Genomic DNA, 20,828 nt, shown 5'->3' on the forward strand with positions numbered 1-20,828 from the left:
TTGATGTTAATATCGCCATCTAGAGTCTCCCTCGCTATTACTAAATGTTCAGTTCGGTTGAACCCATGAGTACTTCTTGAGAGTTCCAAGTCACATCATAATATAAATAAATGTAATAATATATTTAAATGCACTGTAAAAAGGCAGCGTAATTTTAGCGCTAAAGACTTTAACAATGCTACTATAAAAACCTGTTGATTAATAACGGTAAATAATCAATTAAAAATCACAGTAAAATATATAAATCTTATCTTATAATGTAGGCTACAGTGAAAAACCATAAATTGGTATTCTCAGAATTCTCTTTGTGACACTTCACATTTGTTTCTTCTTGGATTTTCCTTAAATGTTATAGATATTCCTTACATGTTATGGTTTTATGTTTCATCCTACAGTATGTTGGTAAATTAATATTTATTGCATTATTTTAGTGTTGTGTGTTACCACTGTGTTTTGTAATTGTGTGCATGACACAGTGCACTTCTATATATTTTCCTCAGCTTGTGGAAAAGCAACTTCCATTCATCATATATCTTAATGAAATGTTTTTTAACTGTCTAATTCGTAAAACCTAAAGTGTTGCCTCCATTTTTTCGATTTTTAATTTATTTGGCATTAGCTTTTCTAGCACAATCTTACAAATCCCCTTCAGTTCCACCATTCCACCATAAACTGGTTTGGAAACCCCTCTAGATGATGAGTTTTTCTAATTAGTCTTAAGTTTTTGATGTAAAATTTTCAGACTATAATCCTTGGCTAGACGTGAATTATCATAACTTGTCGTTTCAGCTCTAGAAAATTCTTTAGACTCAAATTCCTTCAAAATGTCTGAAGAAACATATTAAAAATAACAAAGTTGTCCCTGCTAATTTCCTGTTTTCAGGTAAAGGCCCTTGAAACATCACAAATGTCACATTCCCTGTGGGCTTTAAAGATATTGGTTCTCAAATTAAACAAAACAACAACTTAAATTTTATCCAAAAGCTTTTGTGTTTCAAAGAGAAAGACTTACATGTCACATGCCTACAAGGTATCAATCTCTGAAGACCTGGAGAGTATAATCTGCAGGGGGGGGGAAGTGTGTTGTACTAACGTACGAACTTCATGACCTAGGGTTGCATTTCATTTAAAGGTTATTATCAATGCTTGTTTTACAAAAAAAATATATATATAAAAAATGTGATGCTGCCACCTGCATTCGCTTTGCACTTGTGCTCTCATTTACAAATTTTTAACTTTGTATTTATGGTGTATGTTTGCTCAGCTTAAAGATAAATGAAACAGCAGGTGTCTTTTTATTTCATAAGTCATGTTGTTGCTGCTGTTTTGCGCTGATATTTAAGAGTTCAGTTTTCTTTCTCAACAGGAGAGAGGGGTGTGGGTGTCTCAGTTCCCTTGCACCACAAGGGCTGGTTATCATTAAAAGTAGGTAACAATCAGCTTTCCTATGTAAGTAAAACTTTGCAGGGCCTGTCAGGTTTAATGTACATTTTTAAATGTATACTTTTTTTTTTTTTTTTTTCTCAATTCAACCAACAATCGTTTGATCTAAAGAGGAAAGCAACTAGACTGGAGTTCTGAGAAACATCTTTAAGCTATAGGTTCCTGTTTATAGAAAGCAAATGGGATTGAATGGAATTTTCATTGTCTAAAAATAACCTGAAAAAACACTGAAGAACAAAACCATAGTAGGGGAAGGAGCCTGATATAAGCACCTTTCATCTGAATTCTATTCAATTAGTAATGCCTGATTATCAGTCAGATGCAGTTAAAAGAGGCCTCACAAGACAAGAGCATCCACCATCCCTTGAGATACTCCACAATTGCATAACTTTGTATTGATTATTAACAACTGCGACCATCTCCAGGTTTTTTTTTTTTTTTAAGAAGTCTTGATCTGCTGCACTTTAATCATGCTCACCTAGTTTGTTTTTCCTGTTGAGCTCAAAGAGCATGTTCCCAAATGCTCTCACACAATGATGGGAAACCATGGCGTGTTTTGATATGCAAAAACCCAATGTCTCATCCCATTTTTAGAACTCATGCAGCCAAGAACAACAAAATGGAACGGAAGCTTTTTGAATCAAGTTTGAGACAAAACTCAATCCAGGTTCCCCGGCCTTTCCAAACACCTACATCCTGGCCTTATTCTCTCTCTCTTGTCTTTTAAGTTGCTTGTCTAGCGCCTACTGATGTGAAACTTGCTCTCACTGTTTCAGGTTTATTGCCTTGAATCTTTACTCTTAGAGAAGAACAATAGATATCAGCCACGGTTATCAATATTTAGTACTCAAAACATCTTTGACAAGTTAACGGTGCTAAAAAAGGTACCTGTTAATGTTTGTAATAATGTCAAATTAAAAAGTCATTGCCTAAAGGAATTTTTTATTTAATTTTTTTTGTTACACCTTAAACTTCACAGTGCAATTCTTCACTTAAAATATGTTATACTATATAACTACATAATGTTACACTCAATTTCAATTACAGATTTAAATATACAGTAAAAGAGTGATTTCACAGTCAACCATCAAAGATTATTTTATTTAAATTTTTTGCACATTAAAATGTTAATACAAATGTCAGACAGCATGAATGAGTAGTTACATTGTGCAGTTGTTGATGTTCACCTCTGGATCTGTAGGCTCCCCCTTTGCTAAGTCCGCCAAAACATGCATTTTTTAGTGCAGCTGATCCGGACCTAACCAGCACCTGGTGAAACAACACTTGCTGGGATGGGGCCTCCATAAACCTCCGGCACCACCCTCTTCCTGCTTAAATCCCTAAGGCACATGCTTGTGTCCACCCCAAAGTAAAACAAAACTAAATCAACCAAAAATGGTTCAAATGGAAAAAAGACCAGTTTCCTACAATATTCCATGAAACAAATAAAGAAAATACAACATTTACACACAATACAACAAAGAAATTATATGAAAGTTTTCCATACATTTGCATCATAAAATTTATAATAGGCAGCAATAGTGACAGTTATGAAAATGACTTAAGATGATAAGTGAAGGAAGGTGCTGCCTATAAAACAAACGTAGTTTTCGTGTTAAACTGATTATTGATTTCCCTTAAAAGTGGAAGGCCTCAAGCTACTTAAAAAGTACAAAACAAAGGAAAATCCTACCAGAATAAAAATCCATGTCCCTAGTGCCAACCCATTACAGCAAAGAGTCAGAATGTCACAAAACCTCAAACTATAATTCATACACTGCATAATTCAAATTCAAAAACAACAAAAGGTGTTTTCACACGCTACTGAACTCTGCTTCAATGAGAAAACTTTCTAGGGCCTCCTGATGTGAAGGAATGTCCACTACACTGAGAGCTAAAGACTTGGGCAGGTGTAGGGAATGGATCCTGGTCTCCCTGTAACCTTTTGTTTGTAAGGGGCAAATCCAGCTTTCTGTTCTAGTTAGTATCACTCTGAATTTTAACCATGGAGCCAACAGGGAGAAAACCAGCTGGCCCATTCAAATGAGAGGCCACTTTAGGGACAGTTTATACAAGAACATTGTTATTCAGCCATCACAAAGAGACCAGCGCCTCTTGGCAGTTATAGAGCTGCATGTTGAACCTCTGCTGTTTCTGCACTTCCTTGGAACAACAGAACATTGAAGTTACTTCTCAACCATCTTCTGAATATTATCATCAATGCCAAAACATCGCCATTATGTAAACGTACAATTCATTTGCAGATACATACCACAGGTCCTGGACGTTTCAAACAATCTTAGTGTCTCATTTTAACAGTTCTATTCTTATTGCTGTTTACATCATGTTTAAAGGAAAAAGGAATGCACCAAGATTGAACTATAACAGTCAATTGGTCTTATTGTAGGTCTCATTTCTCCATTGTGTCTAGCCTCATGTACGCCTCTAGTGGAGAAATTAAATTCTAAGAGCACACATGATCGAAAATGGAGGTCCCTCTCTGAAAGGTATTTCATGACATAGAATGGAAAGAAACATCCAGGTGCCCCAAAATACATTTTACAAGACATTCTTACATAGAGACTAAACACAAGTTTCTCTGTTATAATGTTTTTTTTTAAATCACCAACACTAAAAACACTTTAAATATCCACAGATGAACAATTACAATCATGAGCTTAATGGATGAGAACAACATAGACTGTAAGAGATTTGTATTGGAAGCACATGTTATGCCAGAAGGCAATTATGGCCAACCATTTGTTCAGTTGATCAGATAATTGATTTTAATGAAAAAGGCACTTTGGATGATAACCCATTCTATACAAATCTGATCTACACAGCAAGTACAGTAATGCATCTTCACTAAACAGTTGTGCGCATTAATCTACTCTTCCTTTCACAACCTTAAATGTCTAGTGAACCTTAAAAAACTATATTTCTAGTCTTATTTATACTGCGATATTCAAATGTAGCCTTAAAATATTTAAAACTTTCTCTATACTGAAATGATGTGAAATTATTTAACATCTACAAACCAATCAAAAATGAAAGGCATTGTACAGTTTCATGCATACAATAAATTCCCTCGCAGCAAACAAGGTAAGTTAGTACCACTAAACTAAAACTACTGAATACCCCCCCCCCTTTCCATTCTGTCAGTTATCCACAAGAGGAAGCTGTTTGTCCACAAACGTGGACACCCTTTGCCACTGTATTGAGAGGAAATGTGTTTCATACTGAAATTAGAATAACCTGAGTTCTAGCATTATTTTCAATACATTTACAAACATATCGAAATGATGATGAATTGCATGAACCTTTTGTCAGAGGGTAAACAGGCTCTCCAATAACTAAACTATATCTTTGTCAATCCCTTTCAATAGAATCTCCCCAATCTATACCAAAATGCCTGGTTGGAAAAGGTGAAAACATTTGGCAAAATCCTGTTAAGTCTTTATGGATATTAGCTCTCCATTGTAAAAAGTGAATGATGCGTCTGTGCTTGTTTTGGAGGTAAATATGTGAATAAGGTCACTGAGTTTCGTTGCTACATTATTGGGGGAGCATCTTAGAGGAAGGGGGTGAAAGAAGAGCGGACAGTCCGTCCCTTCAAAGCCTGCTGAACGCGGAAATTGTTGACCATACTTCTCTGCAACTGTTCCTCTGCCGATGTGAACAGCAAGCTTCGAAACACTGCCAACTGAAAAAAAAAAAAAAAAAAAAAAAAAAAAAAATGATAGAGAATATGTAAAAATAAGGAACACATTCAAATAAAGGTATTTAGAATGAGAGCAAAGAATAAAAGGAAAATTGTATTTAAAAATGGAGAGAACAGAGAAAACTGATGTCAGCAGTCAGCAGGATGAGCTTTTCCGTTCCACTTCCCAAGTTACCATGGAGCAATGGAACATGAAGTTAGAATAACAAACAGACTCCCAGCAGAGTTAAAATAGCCAGTTTGAGGGGTGTCTCAAGGCGTAAATTTATGGCTTTCATCAGCTGTTTTTAAAGGGGTCATATACATCCAGAACTCAAAATCCTTAGCAATCTCTTAGTATTGAAAGCTGCCAAAAAAAAAAAAAAAAAAAAAAAAAACAACTTGTTCTGACCTTCACAGCTTTTTTATGTCAAGCAAAATATGTACTATTATTCCTAAACACCAGGAAAACTAACAACTATTAAATGCAATCAAACTACCACTCTGCATGTCTTAAAAACTACCAGTGTTGGGAATTAGCAGCTTATTACACATCCTTGATCACTTCTGTGTGATCTTAAGTTTTTGCAAAACATTTTACAATGGATTGGTTTGGGATCATTTTACAGTCTAATAGTGATTTCAAGAACTAAACTAAATTATGACCATTTTAGGTCAATTTCATGCCTGGTGCTTTAAAATGTTGTCTTGTTGTCTTAAATCTGCACCACAGCACACATTTAAGTAATTTATATGATGCAGTTACTTTAATCTCCATAAGCTTATGTTTTTCTAGCTAAGCTATTCTAATACAATCAGTTGACCACTTGTACCTTTAAATTTGCTGTGAGGGAAAAAAATACCCTGTAATTTCCTGTCTAACATTCCTCAAACAGATCAGCCTCCTACCTGATCATGACTGACTTCAATGTGCTGTTTCATCACAATCCATGTCACCGCCTCAGTAAGAGGAGGAGTGGTCAGAGAACCTGCGTATGTCCAATAGTCATCAATGTTTTCCGGGAGGAGACATGCAGGGTCGAACTTGGTGAACTCTACCACGCTATCCTGTGAAATTGTAAAACAAAATGTATGCAACAAGTTTATCCCTGATCCCACTGTTTCCAAAGCATCATACTCTGAGGTTCTTAGTCTCAGTTAATAACTCACAACAACGTTGGAGCTCAATGTGTACAAAACATGTTTGATGCCTTACCTTGTGCCTGACTGCAGGCAAGGCATCCACCAGTTTCTGCAGACCCTCGTGTCTCTTTCCAATCTATGTAATAGAAAATGTCATGTTAAAATGTACATTTCATTTGTTTGTTTTTTTCAAAGTCTACTAGGCTTAAAGATGTTTGATAATAATTATATCAGTACCTTCAAAAAGACTGCAATAACAGCTAGTCCATTATCCTCAATAACAGACTCCTCAAACAAACTGTACTTGTCAGAGTTCCAGTGAACAAGATGGAGCTGTGAAGAAACAGAACAGATACACACCCATGCCATTATGAATGAAATTAATGGCCACATTTCCCATAATGCCTTTCATTTGGTTCAGGTTACTACAGTAGTTCATCCTGTTACACAATCCTGCAGTTGAACAAAGCGGGGTTTTGTGTTTTTGATGTGCCACAATGGCTTAAACCAACATCCGTACAAATGGACAGAACTCCATTAATTATGGAACGATTAGATTCAACCAGGAGATAGGAATGAAAGCACTTTACACAACAGAGGATACATTTACAGGACCGGAACCTGAGCTGTTACACACACACACACAAAGTCAGAGAGCTAAAGGAGTGTTGAGAGCAGTAAAAGGTCACATTCTCTCCAGCGCTAACAAAGGTAAACTTGGCTTTTTGGCACAGTAAAGTCACTCACACACAACTACTGAGTGATTTAAAGGGGTCATATGATGCGATTTCAAGTCTTCCCTTCTCTTTGGAGTGTTACAAGCTGATTGTGCATAGATAAGATCCCTGAAGTTGCAAAGACTAAAGTCTTAAAATCAAAGAGATATTCTTTATCAAAGTTAAGACTCTGCCACGCCCCCCTAAAACGGCTCATTCAAACACGCCCCCACATCTCTATGTCATGATGTGGAAATATTTGCGTAATGCTACCCAAATTTTCACATAAAGAAAGAAGGCATGGTTTCAGTAACTGCAGTTAGTTTTGAAGCAGCCACGTCAGGGAGATGCTGTGTGTATCTAGGCGAAAGCAAAAGCACTTTATTTGGCCTTCCGAAAGTAGATGCATTTAGGAATCTTTAAGATTACTTGCAACAGAACAGCAACGCATTTTATGGACGACCGTTTCGTGAACCTAGGAGAGGAGGTAATTCTGAATTTGCTGCGACAATCTGGTGCTTCTTAATCAGCTACTGTAAGTATGTTTTGTTATTAGTTGCACTGTTCAAATGCAGAGTTTTGCGCGTCGTGTGTGTGCACGCATGTACTGCAAACACATAGGAGCTTCATCACTGTGTCTGTCACGCGACTCTGTTTCCCTTTCGGGCTTGAACTGATGGTAAGCTAAGGACATTATTAACTATCTTTACATTTATTTTGAAAGATGAAGCTCACGATTATGGAAAGGGGTGTTACATTTCCCACGAGTGCTTGCGACGTTCGGCCAATCACAATGCACTGGGTCAGCTGGCGAATCAGAGCAGACTGCACTTGTTGGAAGGAGGGACTCTGTAGAAAACTACGCGTTTGAGAGAGGCGGGGGATAGAGGACCTACAATAATGTACAGTATTTGAAAAATGATGTCTCTTTTGAACATTAAAGCATGTCAACATATTCTGTTACACCAAATACACAAAATAATGATCTTTAAAAAAAGCATCATATGACCCCTTTAAAGATCTTAAGCATGCAGCAGTAATCCTCACATACTGATTTAAAACTGCTCATTTTGCACTGAAAACTATTTGAACTTTATTAAAACTATTTGCACTGATTTATTGTGTTGGTTACATTTTGTTTCTTTGTGCAGTGGCTCAGGAGATAATTTTTTGAGTCTGTAAAAACCTCAACAAACTGAAAAAAAAAAAAAAGTTTTATTAGAGTATGTGTAATTTAAGTTTTTTTTTTTTTTTTTGAGGTAATGTAATCTTGTTAAAATGGATTTAATAAAATTGGTATTGAAAAAAGTATCGTTCAGGAACCGGTATCAAAGTCAAGGTTTTGATTTATTATATAAAGATTTGTTTGAATGATATAAATGTGTATTTGCTGAATGTTAACAAAAAACTAGAAAGTTTTATACTGTTTGCCTTTCTATTACCAATAATATAAAATAATTATATTTATATAAATGATATTTATAATATTAATAATAATATTTTTATTCCTTTGTTTAACAGTTCTATCTGATTATTAGACAGACTTCTATCAGTATTAGACAGAACTGCTAAACAGCGACAGCAAACAATGAAGAGAGAGAATGTGAGCACTGTGTTCACAGCACCATCAAAATAAAAGCCCTGCCTCAAACACATCAGCCAAACAGGAAAACTTATTGCCCCATGCCGATATTTGAAAAACTACCAGCCATTTTTACCAACAAAATAAATCGGTCGGCCACTAATCTTAATAATTCATTAATATCATAATATATGATCTCTTATATTAACCATCTGCACACACTGACTCAGCTCCTCCCGACCGCAGACCCAGGTTTCCAAGCCAATTTTTCCTGCATTTTTCAGTACATTTCTTGCTTTTTTCCAATCATTATGAACAACAACTTTTGGTATATGATAAAAGCTCCTTGTGGTTTCTCGGTTTGAGCAATCAGAAACTATGCAAAACATATCCATTTTTGAGTTTGTGATAGTGGTTCCTATGTAGAAAATCACTTCCTGCATTTCGCCACAGCAGCACAGTGACGTGACATCATGTGCAAACAAGCTATTCATCGATGTGACTATCCCACAATAGAAATAATGAGGTGTTCCTAACGGTAAAGTCTCCGCCCTCTATTACAGAGAAGCTCTGTCTGTGTCGCAACAGAGAAAAACTTCCTTATAATAAAAAAATGACAGACGGCTCAAAAAGATGAACAAGTAATGGAGTGATTTTGTGTTCTTCATTGTTAAAAAAGTACTAAAAATATATTAAAATCGTACATAAAAGTACCTCAGCAGGGTAAAGGCGGCGGTCTATGGAGTGTTCAGAGCCCCAGGCGTTGTTCTCCCCCCAGTGAAAATGAAACTGGCATAGTCTGAACTGATCCTCTAGTGGTCCTCCTTTCAGAGCTAAAAGAGGTTCATTTCAGTTCATAGCTTTCTCACACCACAGAACTGTTCATTTGTTCTTTTCAGCCACAATTGTTAGACAATAATACAATTAAAACAAAATGTTTTGCTGTGTTCTTGGTAACACAATTAAAACCAAGTCACACTGGAAATTGTTTTATTATTGTAAAATCAGAATAAATTAATATGTCATGGGATCAAGATTTCCATTCATTTTGTGTCATTTTATTTTCTTTAATTTTATTAACGATGGTAGTTGCCAATTCCAAGTCAGCATAGTTTTATTATAATAACTGTAGTACAGACAATGAAGATGAAGCTTACTGGATTTGTCAGTGGTGTCGTCGTACTCGACCAGAAAAGAGTACCCATTATTCCAGATCTGCTGGCAGGTTCTCGGGTCATACTGCACCTTCAGGGGTCTGAGCTGCGGATCAAAGATGCTTTTACGCACCACAATGTCAATTGGTGACTGGCGATCTCCACCGGGAATGGCGAGCGGCTCCTGCCACATCGGATGCACTGGGAAGAGAATGACTGGTCAGGACAAGGAACCAGACAAAACTAGTGATCTAGCCAGCATTTTGGTCATCATAATGTGCAAATGCAAGCGTGGTGCTCCAAAATGCTGTCTATGTAGGCAAAATCCATTTTCTTAAGCAACCTAAAAAGAACACATTTTAGAAATCATATGCCAGTTTTTACTAAAAACATCAAAAGACAAACATGCCTTATTAAAACATACAGAATACATACTAGAGACTGATAGATAGATAGATAGATAGATAGATAGATAGATAGATAGATAGATAGATAGATAGATAGATAGATAGATAGATAGATAGATAGATAGATAGATAGATAGATAGATAGATAGATAGATAGATAGATAGAACACATACATACATTTTATGGCACAAAGTGCAGCCTCATGCATTGTGGTACACATTTGTTCTGAAATTAAACACTTAAAATCCAAACAGGGAAAAAAGCAGCAAAAAGAAACCCAAAGCAGGACAAAAAGCTGACGAGCCCGTCTTCTGGAACTTGTTAGAGAAGTGAAAGTCGAGAAGAAAATATGCTTCCTTCTGTGACTCGATGATTCAAAAAAAAAAAAAAAAAAAAAAAAAAAAAACTCATATGTGGAATGTCAGGGAAAAACTGACTGTAGAGCTCAACAGGAAGACAGTCAGCAGAGTTTTATGCCACCTTTATGAGTAGACATTCCCTTGGGAATATTTTAGGCGATCCTTGAGCAAACAAGTAAAAGCTCCTTTATACAGCGAGACGCTCGTCTTACACAATAACTTCTTAGATTGTGGTCACATGCTCCAGATTCTATAAAAGGAGATGATTTAAAGCAGCCAGAGAATGTGAGCAACTGCCTTTCATGAGATTAAAATGGCCTTTACTATAATTCCTGTCAGCCATTGAAGTGGTCTAGCAAAGAGGGATTACAACTGTGCTGACCCATTTTATGGAAAGCAAACACAGCATGGGTTCTAACTTTTATTTTCTTTCCCAAAACCATAGCTGATAGACCACATTTAACAACTAGGTTAGTTGTATGTAACCCTTACTTATTAAACTTCAACTGTTCTTTACTTTTATGTGGCTTTCAATGTATAAACAATTATAATCAGAAAAGACTGGCTTTATTTTGCTGATAAACCAATCTGGTTTAGATAAGATAAGGTTTACACAATGCAAATGACAGCTATCAGGTGCTACTAATCACATGGTAAAGATAGGAGTACAAATAACAGTTATATTAATGTTCAGAAATATGAATGTTATATGTATGATATACTTGCAGCGTGCAAACCTCTTACAGCATGATTATAAAAAAAAGATAAAATCTAAGGTTATATATAACTACTCCCATTGAGTGACAGCTTAGTTTAGCCTAAGTTTACAACCCTGTTATTCTCATTCTTGCAAAAATTACATTAAGAAAAAAATAAAAAATTGATTAGCATTGATCCTTTACTCATGCATTTCCTTTCAATGATAATGTATTGAAAATGCAAGAAAAAACTTTGTAACCTGTGTAAAGTTTTTTTTTTTTTGCATGTCAGTAACTGTCGTCAAATTACATATTCTTACTAAAAAGTAACACAAATCAGTTTATTTATTTTAAAAAGCTCTTACGGAGACAAAAAAAAAAAAAAAACTTTAATTAAACATACTTTGTCTCATGTGACTTGCATCTTCAGGGCCATATTCAATGAAGTGTTCTTCAGATATAAACATGCCCCATATCTCTTATGGGCGGGGCTTGTGGAAAAACTGTGACATTTGAAACATGTAAAACACGAAGTAAACGGATGAGGTTAGTACATGCATCCAAAATGTTAACACTCAAGGTTCATTTACCACCTAAACATGATAAACTACTGCAACTGATCTGAAACAATCAATGCAATGATAACTAAGCGCAGTGTTTCATGTAAACATTCAATTTCACGCAAAAACCGGAAGTCGTTCAGGAAGGCGTTTTCGCTGACAATAAACATACACAGTGTGACTGCACAATCATCAACCCAGTCATAAAGGACACTACAACATCTGTAATAAACCCTAGTGGTGAAAACAGTGCACAAATAGTCCAAAGAAAGAAAAGAAAAAAAAAAACACTAAACAAAACAAGGTGGTGGGATTTTTAACATGATGCAAAGAAATATATATATATATATATATATATATATATATATATATATATATATATATATATATATATATATATATATTAATAATAATAAAAATAAAGTATAGCAAAAATGTACTAACCTTGACTGAGAACAAATTTGCTGGAGCAAGCAGACAAGTTACATGCCCGAGCAGGTATCCAGCGCTGGTTTCTAACACGCTTCAGCAGATGTCTGTGGATCTGCCGACCGAGAGGCGCTACGATCGCTGCCAGTGTCACCATGTTTTTCGTTTACTCTAACAATCTAAAATGAATGATATAGGGCCCAGATTAAAACTCAAAGCATGTGAAATATTGTCCTTTCGCGTGTGCTCTCGTGCCGAACTTGTCCCAACAACACCTAACTTGCTCTCGCGCCCTACTGGTTGGTGGATGAAGGCAAAAAGGGCTGCTTAACAACACATACCAAACTCCAGCTGTCTGTGTTTTACGAAACTCAAACAGCTTTTGTTTATAGTCAAGAGAACATGACGAAAATGACGCGCATGTGGACAGACGGGTTTAAACATCCCAGTAAAAGGGGATAAAATGGAGGAAACGTCCAGCAGTTTGGGGTCGGTCGGGTGTCCAGCTTCAATCCAATCAGCTTCATCCACAGAGGGGCGTGCAGAGGAGGGCCGAGACAGGGCACGCGGAGATGGCTATGATGTCACATTCAAGACGGGGAATTTATTTACAATAATACAATAATTACATATAAACTGGGTAATAATGGTAACCATTATTGTGTGGATGAACAAATAACTAAATGAGTTTTCTTACGTTTTCCGATATTTTTTTTTTTTTTTAAATATTTTTATTAATAATGGTGTTTGTAATTATTTGTAATCATCTGTTCTGGTACACTTTGTAAAAAGCATAATAAAACTAATTTAAAGCCTAAACATAATTTGCATTTACAATAAATAATACTAAAATAATTTTCATCACTCTGTTGAAAACAAACCATAGACTGTAAAAAAATATGGACGTAGTGTCCGTGACGTCACCCATAGACTCCTCAAGAGCGGTTTTGAAGCTCAAAGTGTGCAGAGCGGGCCGTCGCCATCTTGGCAGAGCGTCACCGCGCGACTCTCCCGGATAATTGAAAATGGGCAAAAAGGCGGGAGCTGGTTGCTGAAGCCACGCCCACCTAGCGCGACGGCATTGTAAGCAGCTGCAATCCACCTGTCACTCAAGTGGCCACGCCCTTAATTATGCAGAACTTTAAGGCTTAATCTAATTTAAACGGATGAGTTATAAAAAAAATTCACCCCCCCTCACAGTTGTCATGAAGGGCAAAATTAGCAATATAGACCAAAATCATTTTTTGAACCAGGCTGTAAACATGTTTTTTTCTGCTGTAAAGTTGGGCATTTTAACATGGGGAGTCTATGGGACTGACTCCCTTTTGCAGCCAGCCTCAAGCGGCCAGTCGATGAATTACAGTTTTAGTCACTTCCTTATTGGCTTCACGAGAGAGAGCGCGAGGTTGCCGCTCGAAACAAACACGTCTTAATAAAACGCAACTTATCAGTGAGTTTGTCCGAAAGTGAGCTCAGAACAAAGTGAACCGATTTGTGAACAAAACCGACCCATAGTGCAATATTTAAAGGTGCTGTATGTAAGATTTTGACTTTAATAAAGCATAAAAATACCATAATATGTTTGCAGATATTTAAGAAACATGCTAAGTTTCTAAAAACAATGCTACCGTCAGTTATTCTGCTTTGAAAATGTGCGTTCTGGGCCTGAATGTCAGTCTATGTTTTGGTTTGTGAAACCCGCCCACTGCTAGTTTACCCAATTGTATCTCAGCACCCCGGGTTGCCAGTTGGCGGAAAACCCAGCGTATTTCACTTCATTCATCGTCAAGTGCGCTCCTTGCTGCTGGTGTCGTCAATCTGGCAACCTGCGTGTGCGTCAAGTCTGAGGAGGACTTGATTTTTCTCCAATATTTTGAATTTGGACTGCAAAACCTAGTTCAACCACTCGGTGTCAATCCTACATACAGCACCTTTAGGTTGACAGAAATTTGTGGTAGTGTCCGAAACCATAGTGGACAATACCGAGTGCATTCAATCGTGCCCACACTAAGAATTTCCAAATTTGCCACTGAAGACAATAACTTGAATTTTACTTGACGTGCCAACTAGAGGAAGGGTTAATGTGTCATGTAGCATTTAGATAAACCCTTCTGACGACAAATACCACGTGAACCGTGGACTCTGACACCCACGTGAGTAATAAGTGAAAACAGAATGTTCTTACGTCAAACATTCTAATGTAAACAACGTGCAATTAGGACACTGTATCCTTTCAAGACCACGCTTTCATGGTAAATAAAGGATAAATAAATAAGATACTCTAGTTTATTCAGCTGCTCAATTTGGTCAGTAAAGCATGGGCTCATCTATACCGCTTAAAAACTGAAAATATAAGAATGAAAGAACAGTGTAAATAGTTGTCCGAGTGTATTTTCTTAAAAAAAAGTCACAATATTTTTCATTGTGGTTAAAAAGCAATGCAACAGAAGACATACAAACCATCAAACAGTAATACAGTATTACTGAAATTTGGTGATCTGAAATATTACTGAGGTTGGCAACAAAAACAACCTGTAATAAATATGGAATATGGTTTTCTAGATGAAAAAAATGCATTGAAATACCGTGAGCACTTTTGTCAGCTTTTCTAAACCACTGCAAAATATGACACGCATTGTAAAAAATACAAAGTTGAAAAGCATTTTATCCATCTGAGTAAAACCTAACCGAGTGCAGTTCATAACTCGGCTGTTTTCTGTTCCCAAAAAACAAAGGACAGAAGGAAAAGACGACATCCATTGAGCTTGAACCATATTGTACATATATATTTACATGTTTGGTAAGAGAAACCGTACAAAAATTCAACTGGAGGAAAATCCTCTATTGTGGACAGGTGATATCTTGTCAATTTTGCTAGTCTAAAGCGATGATGTCTTCATCATCATCCGCCGGCTGCTGGTCAAGGCGTTTGCGCTTAGACGCAGCATCATCTGTATCAGTGCCATGATGCTTTCTCTTGCGGTTACTAGACTCCGGGGAAGCTTCCATGGTGCTCGAGGACGGTTCTTCGTCTGAGTCTACGATAAGGACGTCATCGTCCTCTGCAGCTGCTGTAAATATGAGAAAAGTGCATTACTCAAAAGCAGTGAAACTTTTTCACCAATGAAATACAAAAGATGATGTTTAGCTGAATGTTCATATACAATTTTTAGGTGAAATATTCGCTTTAAGACTGATGTTTTGCAGGCAATCCATGTTGTTCTTACCTTTAGATGAGGTAGATGGCTGGGCAGAATCTTTGTTACCGTTGGCAATGTTTTTCCCTTCTTCTGGGACACTTGGTGTAGGCGCTTTATCTGGGGCGTCACCCACTACTTCAAACTCGACATCCTTTTCCAATTCCTCACTGCAATAAATGCCAGATACATTTTAATATTCGAGAAAACCAAAGTATCATCCTTGTAGCTAAATGAAGCCACACTGACCTGTGAATTAAATTGACCAGTAGAGTGTAATCCTGTAGGAAGTCATCTACTTGAAGACGGCTGCCGTTCCGAATCCCAAAGTCAGACAAAAATTTGTTATTGTTTGCTGTAGAGAAACAGAGAGACAAAAACATTAAAGGAGACCTATATTATGCAAAATTCACTTGTATAAGTTGTTTGAACACAAATGTGTCTAAACAATCAGCCTATAATGCTAAAAAAATCCACCCACTCCTTTATTTATAGTGCCCATAAATCATAAACAATCTCCCCAAACGAGTGGTTCCAAATTTTCCCCTACTCTTACGTAAGAGTAGGGAAGCCCCGCCCACGACTGCTGATGATTTGCCTTATTAGCATAGATCCCACCCCGAGTGAGCCGCACACAGTCCGCCATGTTTACATCATCGCTAGAGCAGCTAGAGATATGTCTCTGCTACATAAACATTATAACTGTTATGTTGTTAGCTGTAATAATGAACATAAGGGTCTCCATATACTCCCGGCGTCTGTGCCACTGAGGATGCAGTGGATTACTTTTATTCATGAAGGGAATGTGTCCAAGAAAATAGCTAAATTTGTATATGTTTGTGCAGATCATTGAGACTGCTTTGCAAATGAGGGTCATTAAAACACAAGACTTGCCCAAAAGTTGATTCTCAAAGATGAACCAATACCAACTGTTCGTAATGCAACTTCATATTCAGGATATGCAAGTACCTCAAATTATTTTGTGAATGTTTGCAAATCAGCTTTCTGAATGTGCTTGTTGGCATGTTGTATCTTACTGTATTCGCAGAGACCAGAACCATGTTATTTATATTTTTAAGGCAAAAACGCTCATCATCTTCATAATTCCCAAACGCACATTTATTGCTTCTTAAAAATAAATAACGACAGCACTGGTCTCTGTGAATACAGTCTGAGACAATGGTAACTTTAGCCACATTAGCCGTACAGCATGCTAACATGCACGTTCAGAAATGCGATTTGCAAACACTCACAAAATATGAAGTGTGGTACTTGCGTGTTGTGGATATGAAGTTGGATCACAAATAGGGATGTAACGATTAACCGTGAGCTGGTTGAAAATCAATGAAATGTGACGATTTAAATCTGTTGAGATGTTAAATCGCGATTCATTTAGGGCTAGGAGTTTATATGAATGCAAGTCTGAGGGGAACTTACTGTCTTTAGAAAAGTTACGATGGTATTTTTTTTTCATCTTGCCTCTGTATAATGCATATTATACATAAGTATAGATAGTTTTTAAGTGCAGCGCTGCTTCGTTTACAGCAGAAACCAAGGAAACGCTTTAAGCGCCACCTACTGGCAGAGATTGAATCTGCGTCTCATCCAGCTTGTCCACTGTTTCAGGCAGATATTTTTATGTATAGTTTCACAAAACTTAAGTCAAACCATTCTGTTATTGCTTCAAAATTTCAAAATTATACAATCTAATTTAGATTAAAAATCTTTGTTTGGATCATGATTAAAATGCTATCCAGAGCGACTAACAAATGAGGACAATAGAAGCAATCAAAAACAACAAAAGAGCAATAATATGCAAGTGCTATATTAGTATATTGTTATAGTTATATTTCAATTTCACAAAGAAATGTACAGCATTTTGTCCAAGCGATAATAAAATAACACCTTTAATTAATAATTAGTCAAATATCATTTTGTTTAAAAAAAAAATTAATAAATCGTGGATCAAATAGAATTGTGAAATCAAAATCGTGAACCGAATCGAATCGTGAGTTGAGTGAATTGTTACATCCCTAATCACAAACAGCTGGTATTTATCCTTCTTTAAGAATTCTATTGGCTGTGTGACTGACATTCTCCAGTTTTATTACTGGAGTGTCCAAAAGGCTCCGCCCTCTTCTGAAAGTGGGAGGGGAGCAGCAGCTCATTTGCATTTAAAGAGACACACACAAAAACAGTATGTGTGCTCGCACCCAAAAAGAGTAATTTTGGGCATGGTAAAATAATTGATTTGTGGGGAAATTTGAGCTGAAACTTCACAGACACATTCTGGGGACACCTGAGACAAAAAAATGACATCTTGTAAAAAGGGTCATAATAGGTCCCTTTTAAAACAAAGCTCATGTTATGCGAGTTATGTAATGCCAAATCTGATAAAATTAGAAATTACCCTCATTACCATACGGACAAAGAAATGTAGAAATAAATAAATGTAGAAATAAATGTTGAAATAAATAAATATAGAAATAATTATGTAAATAAATACATAAATGTATAAATAGAAGAAAAAATAAATGTGGAAAAAAAAAAAAAAAAGGTATAAATAATTATTTTTGTTTTTACTTCTCTTTGTATATTTATACATTTATTTTCACATTTTTACGTTTATTTGTATATTTATTTATTTCTAATTTTGTCAGGTTTGGCATCCCAAATCAAACCAGAGTATGTTATAGTAGAGCACAATGCCCTCTAGAGGCTAACTTAATTGATACCTTCAGTCTCTCCTTCCTCTGAGGAGATGAGGATTGTTCCTTTTCCATCCTCAATTTGCACATCTGGTGCCACCATGCCAAACTTCTCCTTCAGTATCTGAAAAAGCAACACCATAAATGAAAATGATTACTTTCCAATCCAGACTTGAATCTCTTGGGAGATCACAAAAATATATAAGGGTTTTGGATTGAAAAAACAAATTACTGGTACCTTGTCCTGAAGAGCTTGCACAATGGTTTTGTGCACATTAAGTTTGACTGTGACCTCAGGTTTGCTAGCACACACATAACAGCTGGGATTAGGAGGGTCCAGCGCACATGGTACAAGAAGCTTTTTCCTGGGGTTCGGCTGCTTATTCAGGAAAATTAAAAAAATAAAAATAACATAGGAATAAGACTATGGGCATGTCCAAATACCCACACTTGTGGTCTTGGACACTTGAGAGCACATGCACACAACGAGCAGTAAGTGCGCAATACTGTCCCAGGTCTTAAAAACACCAAAGTGCAGTGCCTATAACACACACTAAAATTTTTTTTTTTATAAATCTGCACTATCACGAATACCTCTCTGAGGTGGTAATCAAGTCTAAGCATAACCCATCATTCTTAATCTGGAACTAAATCATCAGAGTTTTTGCTAAGATCTCACGGAAACCTTTCCAGTGTAAAAATTAGTAAGATAATACACTTAATTTGTTAGTAAAACAAAGTGTTGAACATTTTATTGGTGCAAAGATGAGTATGTGTATTTTGTACAACATTTGCAACTGCTTTTTATCACTTATTTAGAAGCACCACAATTACTAAACTGTGTAATCTGTTATAGGGACTAGAACAGAGATTTAGAATTTTATTGTATTGAAAATCAAAATAAACCTCTGCAAACACCTGCATTATTATAACACTGTAAGTGTGTTCCATTAGGTACTGAAAAGTTCAACACACACTTGTGGTCTTCATGCTCACTTGAACACTTGAAACCAATAACAGGAAATACATCACATAAGCAGGCAAACGCAAAAACCGCAAGTGTGAGTACTTGGACAAGCACTATAACTCCCACCTTTACCACTTGACAAGACTTTCAAAAACAGGAAAGGGTTAAAAAGGTCTTCACAACCAAAACTACAGCTGAGCTGTAATTACCTTAAACCAAGTGAGAGAAACAAATGGAAAAAAGTACTAGATAAAACAGGACATGATGCAATTCGTGTTTCAAAACTGTGTGTCGGGTGTGAAAAGAGCAACACTGCAAGTTTACCGTGCGACACTGGTCAAACTCGGAGTTTAGAGTCTTCAGCGCCTCCAGAACAATGAGACCAGCGATGACTGCATTAGTGGTGGCTATTGCTGGAATGATGTTCCCTGCCATGGCTAGATGAGAAGGAAACAAAAAAAAAGGCATACATTATAAGTCTATAAAATGTTAATTTTAACTTGAAATCTCAGTGAATAAAGCATTAAAAAAAAAAAAAAAAAAAAAACTTTATTAAGCCAAAAATGGTACAATTGAAAAAGACACTTTAAAAGAAAATATTGTTTTCAAACACCAACTAAAAAGATCATTTTGAATCATTTAAGTCAAGGCAATCACAGTGGCACATCCTTACATTTGACATCAAAGCGGCTTTTCATGTTCATGCTGAAGACGTTCATGCGCAAGTTTGCGGCTGCTGTTACGAAGTCCATGGCTGGAGGATCATCCTGAAAACAGCAGCACAAATAAAGTGAGTTCACACTGAACATCACAATTTTTTCTCTTCTTTTTTTTTTCAGGATTTGATGAATGGGAAGTACAAAAGAATAGCAATTATTTGAAATATAAATAATTTGTAACATTAGAAATGTCTGTCATTTTATCAAATAATTAAATTACATTTATAAACATTAGTATATTTTAGTATAAATATGTATTGCTTACTAGTTCCACAATAACATGAGAGGAAGGTATATTGTGTATATCTGATATTGCTTGTCTTTTGAGTTTCTCACCTTGTCCCAGACTAGCTCTGCACCCTCACCCTTCTCTATCAGCTGAGATCGGAGTGTTTCTACACTGCGGTGGAAAAGCTGAGCGTAACCCTGAACACCCAACACCTGCTGGTCTTTCAGACCGGTGCCACAGGCCTCCTCCTGAGAAAATTCTTTTACACACACACACACACACACACACACCACAGCCTCATTAACATGTCTTTTAAACACAGTTTCTTCTCATTTTCAATATAACCAAAGCTGGTCATGAACAGACAATTCCTGAACAAACACACACCAAGATGATGGATTTCAGTCCAGTCTAGAGGTAATGGGGCTTTTCTCTTCTTCCACAACTTATCCATGGTCAAAAGATACATGATGTCATCTTTAAAAAGCTGAAAGGAAGCACAAGATCACCTTTAGACTATTTCTAAAAGGTCAGACTTGGTAATGAAGTAACGTCAAGTTTGTAACAGAATTTGCACCTTGTTGAAGAGTTTGACAGGATCATAACCTGTGGAACGAGCCCACTCTTTAGTGGACACCCGCTTGATGTCTCCATCCTTATTGGAGGCTGTAGCTCGGGCTGCTGCATCTGCGGGGTTCCCTGTAGTCAATAAACATCCCAGAAACATCTTTTCATCAAATGGTCCCAATTCAAACTTACAGTACATACTTGACAGAAAGCTTCCATCCTTAAATAAAAGATAGTTTATGCCTTTGA

At 36.5% G+C, this 20,828-nt stretch overlaps 2 protein-coding genes across 6 annotated transcripts in view; both read right to left on the reverse strand.

The window, feature by feature from the left end:
- Positions 1 to 2,515: 2,515 nt before the first annotated feature.
- Positions 2,516 to 12,713, reverse strand: LOC109112193 (carbonic anhydrase 5B, mitochondrial-like). 3 transcript variants are annotated; one of them, XM_042715175.1, is made up of 8 exons: positions 12,208 to 12,335; positions 11,607 to 11,706; positions 9,742 to 9,939; positions 9,299 to 9,417; positions 6,524 to 6,619; positions 6,360 to 6,422; positions 6,053 to 6,211; positions 2,516 to 5,146 (listed from the first exon to the last, which is right to left on the reverse strand). In XM_042715175.1, exons 2-8 carry the CDS (start codon positions 11,668 to 11,670, stop codon positions 5,015 to 5,017), a joined length of 831 nt encoding a protein of 276 aa, XP_042571109.1. In that variant the 5' UTR covers positions 11,671 to 11,706; positions 12,208 to 12,335; the 3' UTR covers positions 2,516 to 5,014. The 3 variants fall into 3 exon arrangements, with proteins under 3 accessions (XP_042571109.1, XP_018980734.1, XP_018980740.1); XM_019125189.2 differs by lacking the exon at positions 11,607 to 11,706 and having other exon boundaries at positions 12,208 to 12,713; XM_019125195.2 differs by lacking the exons at positions 11,607 to 11,706; positions 12,208 to 12,335 and adding an exon at positions 10,324 to 10,516.
- A 2,238-nt stretch (positions 12,714 to 14,951) lies between these two features.
- The window catches only part of LOC109112268 (SUMO-activating enzyme subunit 2-like), a 176,253-nt gene continuing 170,376 nt past the window's right edge, over positions 14,952 to 20,828 (reverse strand). For all 3 annotated transcript variants that reach the window (XM_042715171.1, XM_042715170.1, XM_042715172.1), the window contains 10 exons: positions 20,590 to 20,711; positions 20,400 to 20,499; positions 20,120 to 20,271; positions 19,738 to 19,831; positions 19,389 to 19,501; positions 18,336 to 18,491; positions 18,125 to 18,221; positions 15,639 to 15,744; positions 15,420 to 15,559; positions 14,952 to 15,263 (listed from right to left, as the gene is read on the reverse strand). In XM_042715171.1, coding sequence (XP_042571105.1) covers positions 15,067 to 15,263; positions 15,420 to 15,559; positions 15,639 to 15,744; positions 18,125 to 18,221; positions 18,336 to 18,491; positions 19,389 to 19,501; positions 19,738 to 19,831; positions 20,120 to 20,271; positions 20,400 to 20,499; positions 20,590 to 20,711 — 1,277 coding nt within the window. In that variant the 3' untranslated portion in view covers positions 14,952 to 15,066. The remainder of the gene's footprint in view (positions 15,264 to 15,419; positions 15,560 to 15,638; positions 15,745 to 18,124; positions 18,222 to 18,335; positions 18,492 to 19,388; positions 19,502 to 19,737; positions 19,832 to 20,119; positions 20,272 to 20,399; positions 20,500 to 20,589; positions 20,712 to 20,828) is intronic.

This window comes from Cyprinus carpio, chromosome A25 (genome assembly GCF_018340385.1).
Source record: "Cyprinus carpio isolate SPL01 chromosome A25, ASM1834038v1, whole genome shotgun sequence".
NCBI lineage: Eukaryota > Metazoa > Chordata > Actinopteri > Cypriniformes > Cyprinidae > Cyprinus > Cyprinus carpio.

Coding starts and splice junctions, on each gene's coding strand:
- LOC109112193 (XM_019125189.2), bottom strand. CDS start 12,349: ATGGTGACACTGGCAGCGATCGTAGCGCCTCTCGGTCGGCAGATCCAC. Junction 9,418..9,741: donor CGACACCACTGACAAATCCA/GTAAGCTTCATC, acceptor AACCTCTTTTAG/CTCTGAAAGGAGGACCACTA. Junction 6,212..6,359: donor TGCCTGCAGTCAGGCACAAG/GTAAGGCATCAA, acceptor ACAATTTCACAG/GATAGCGTGGTAGAGTTCAC.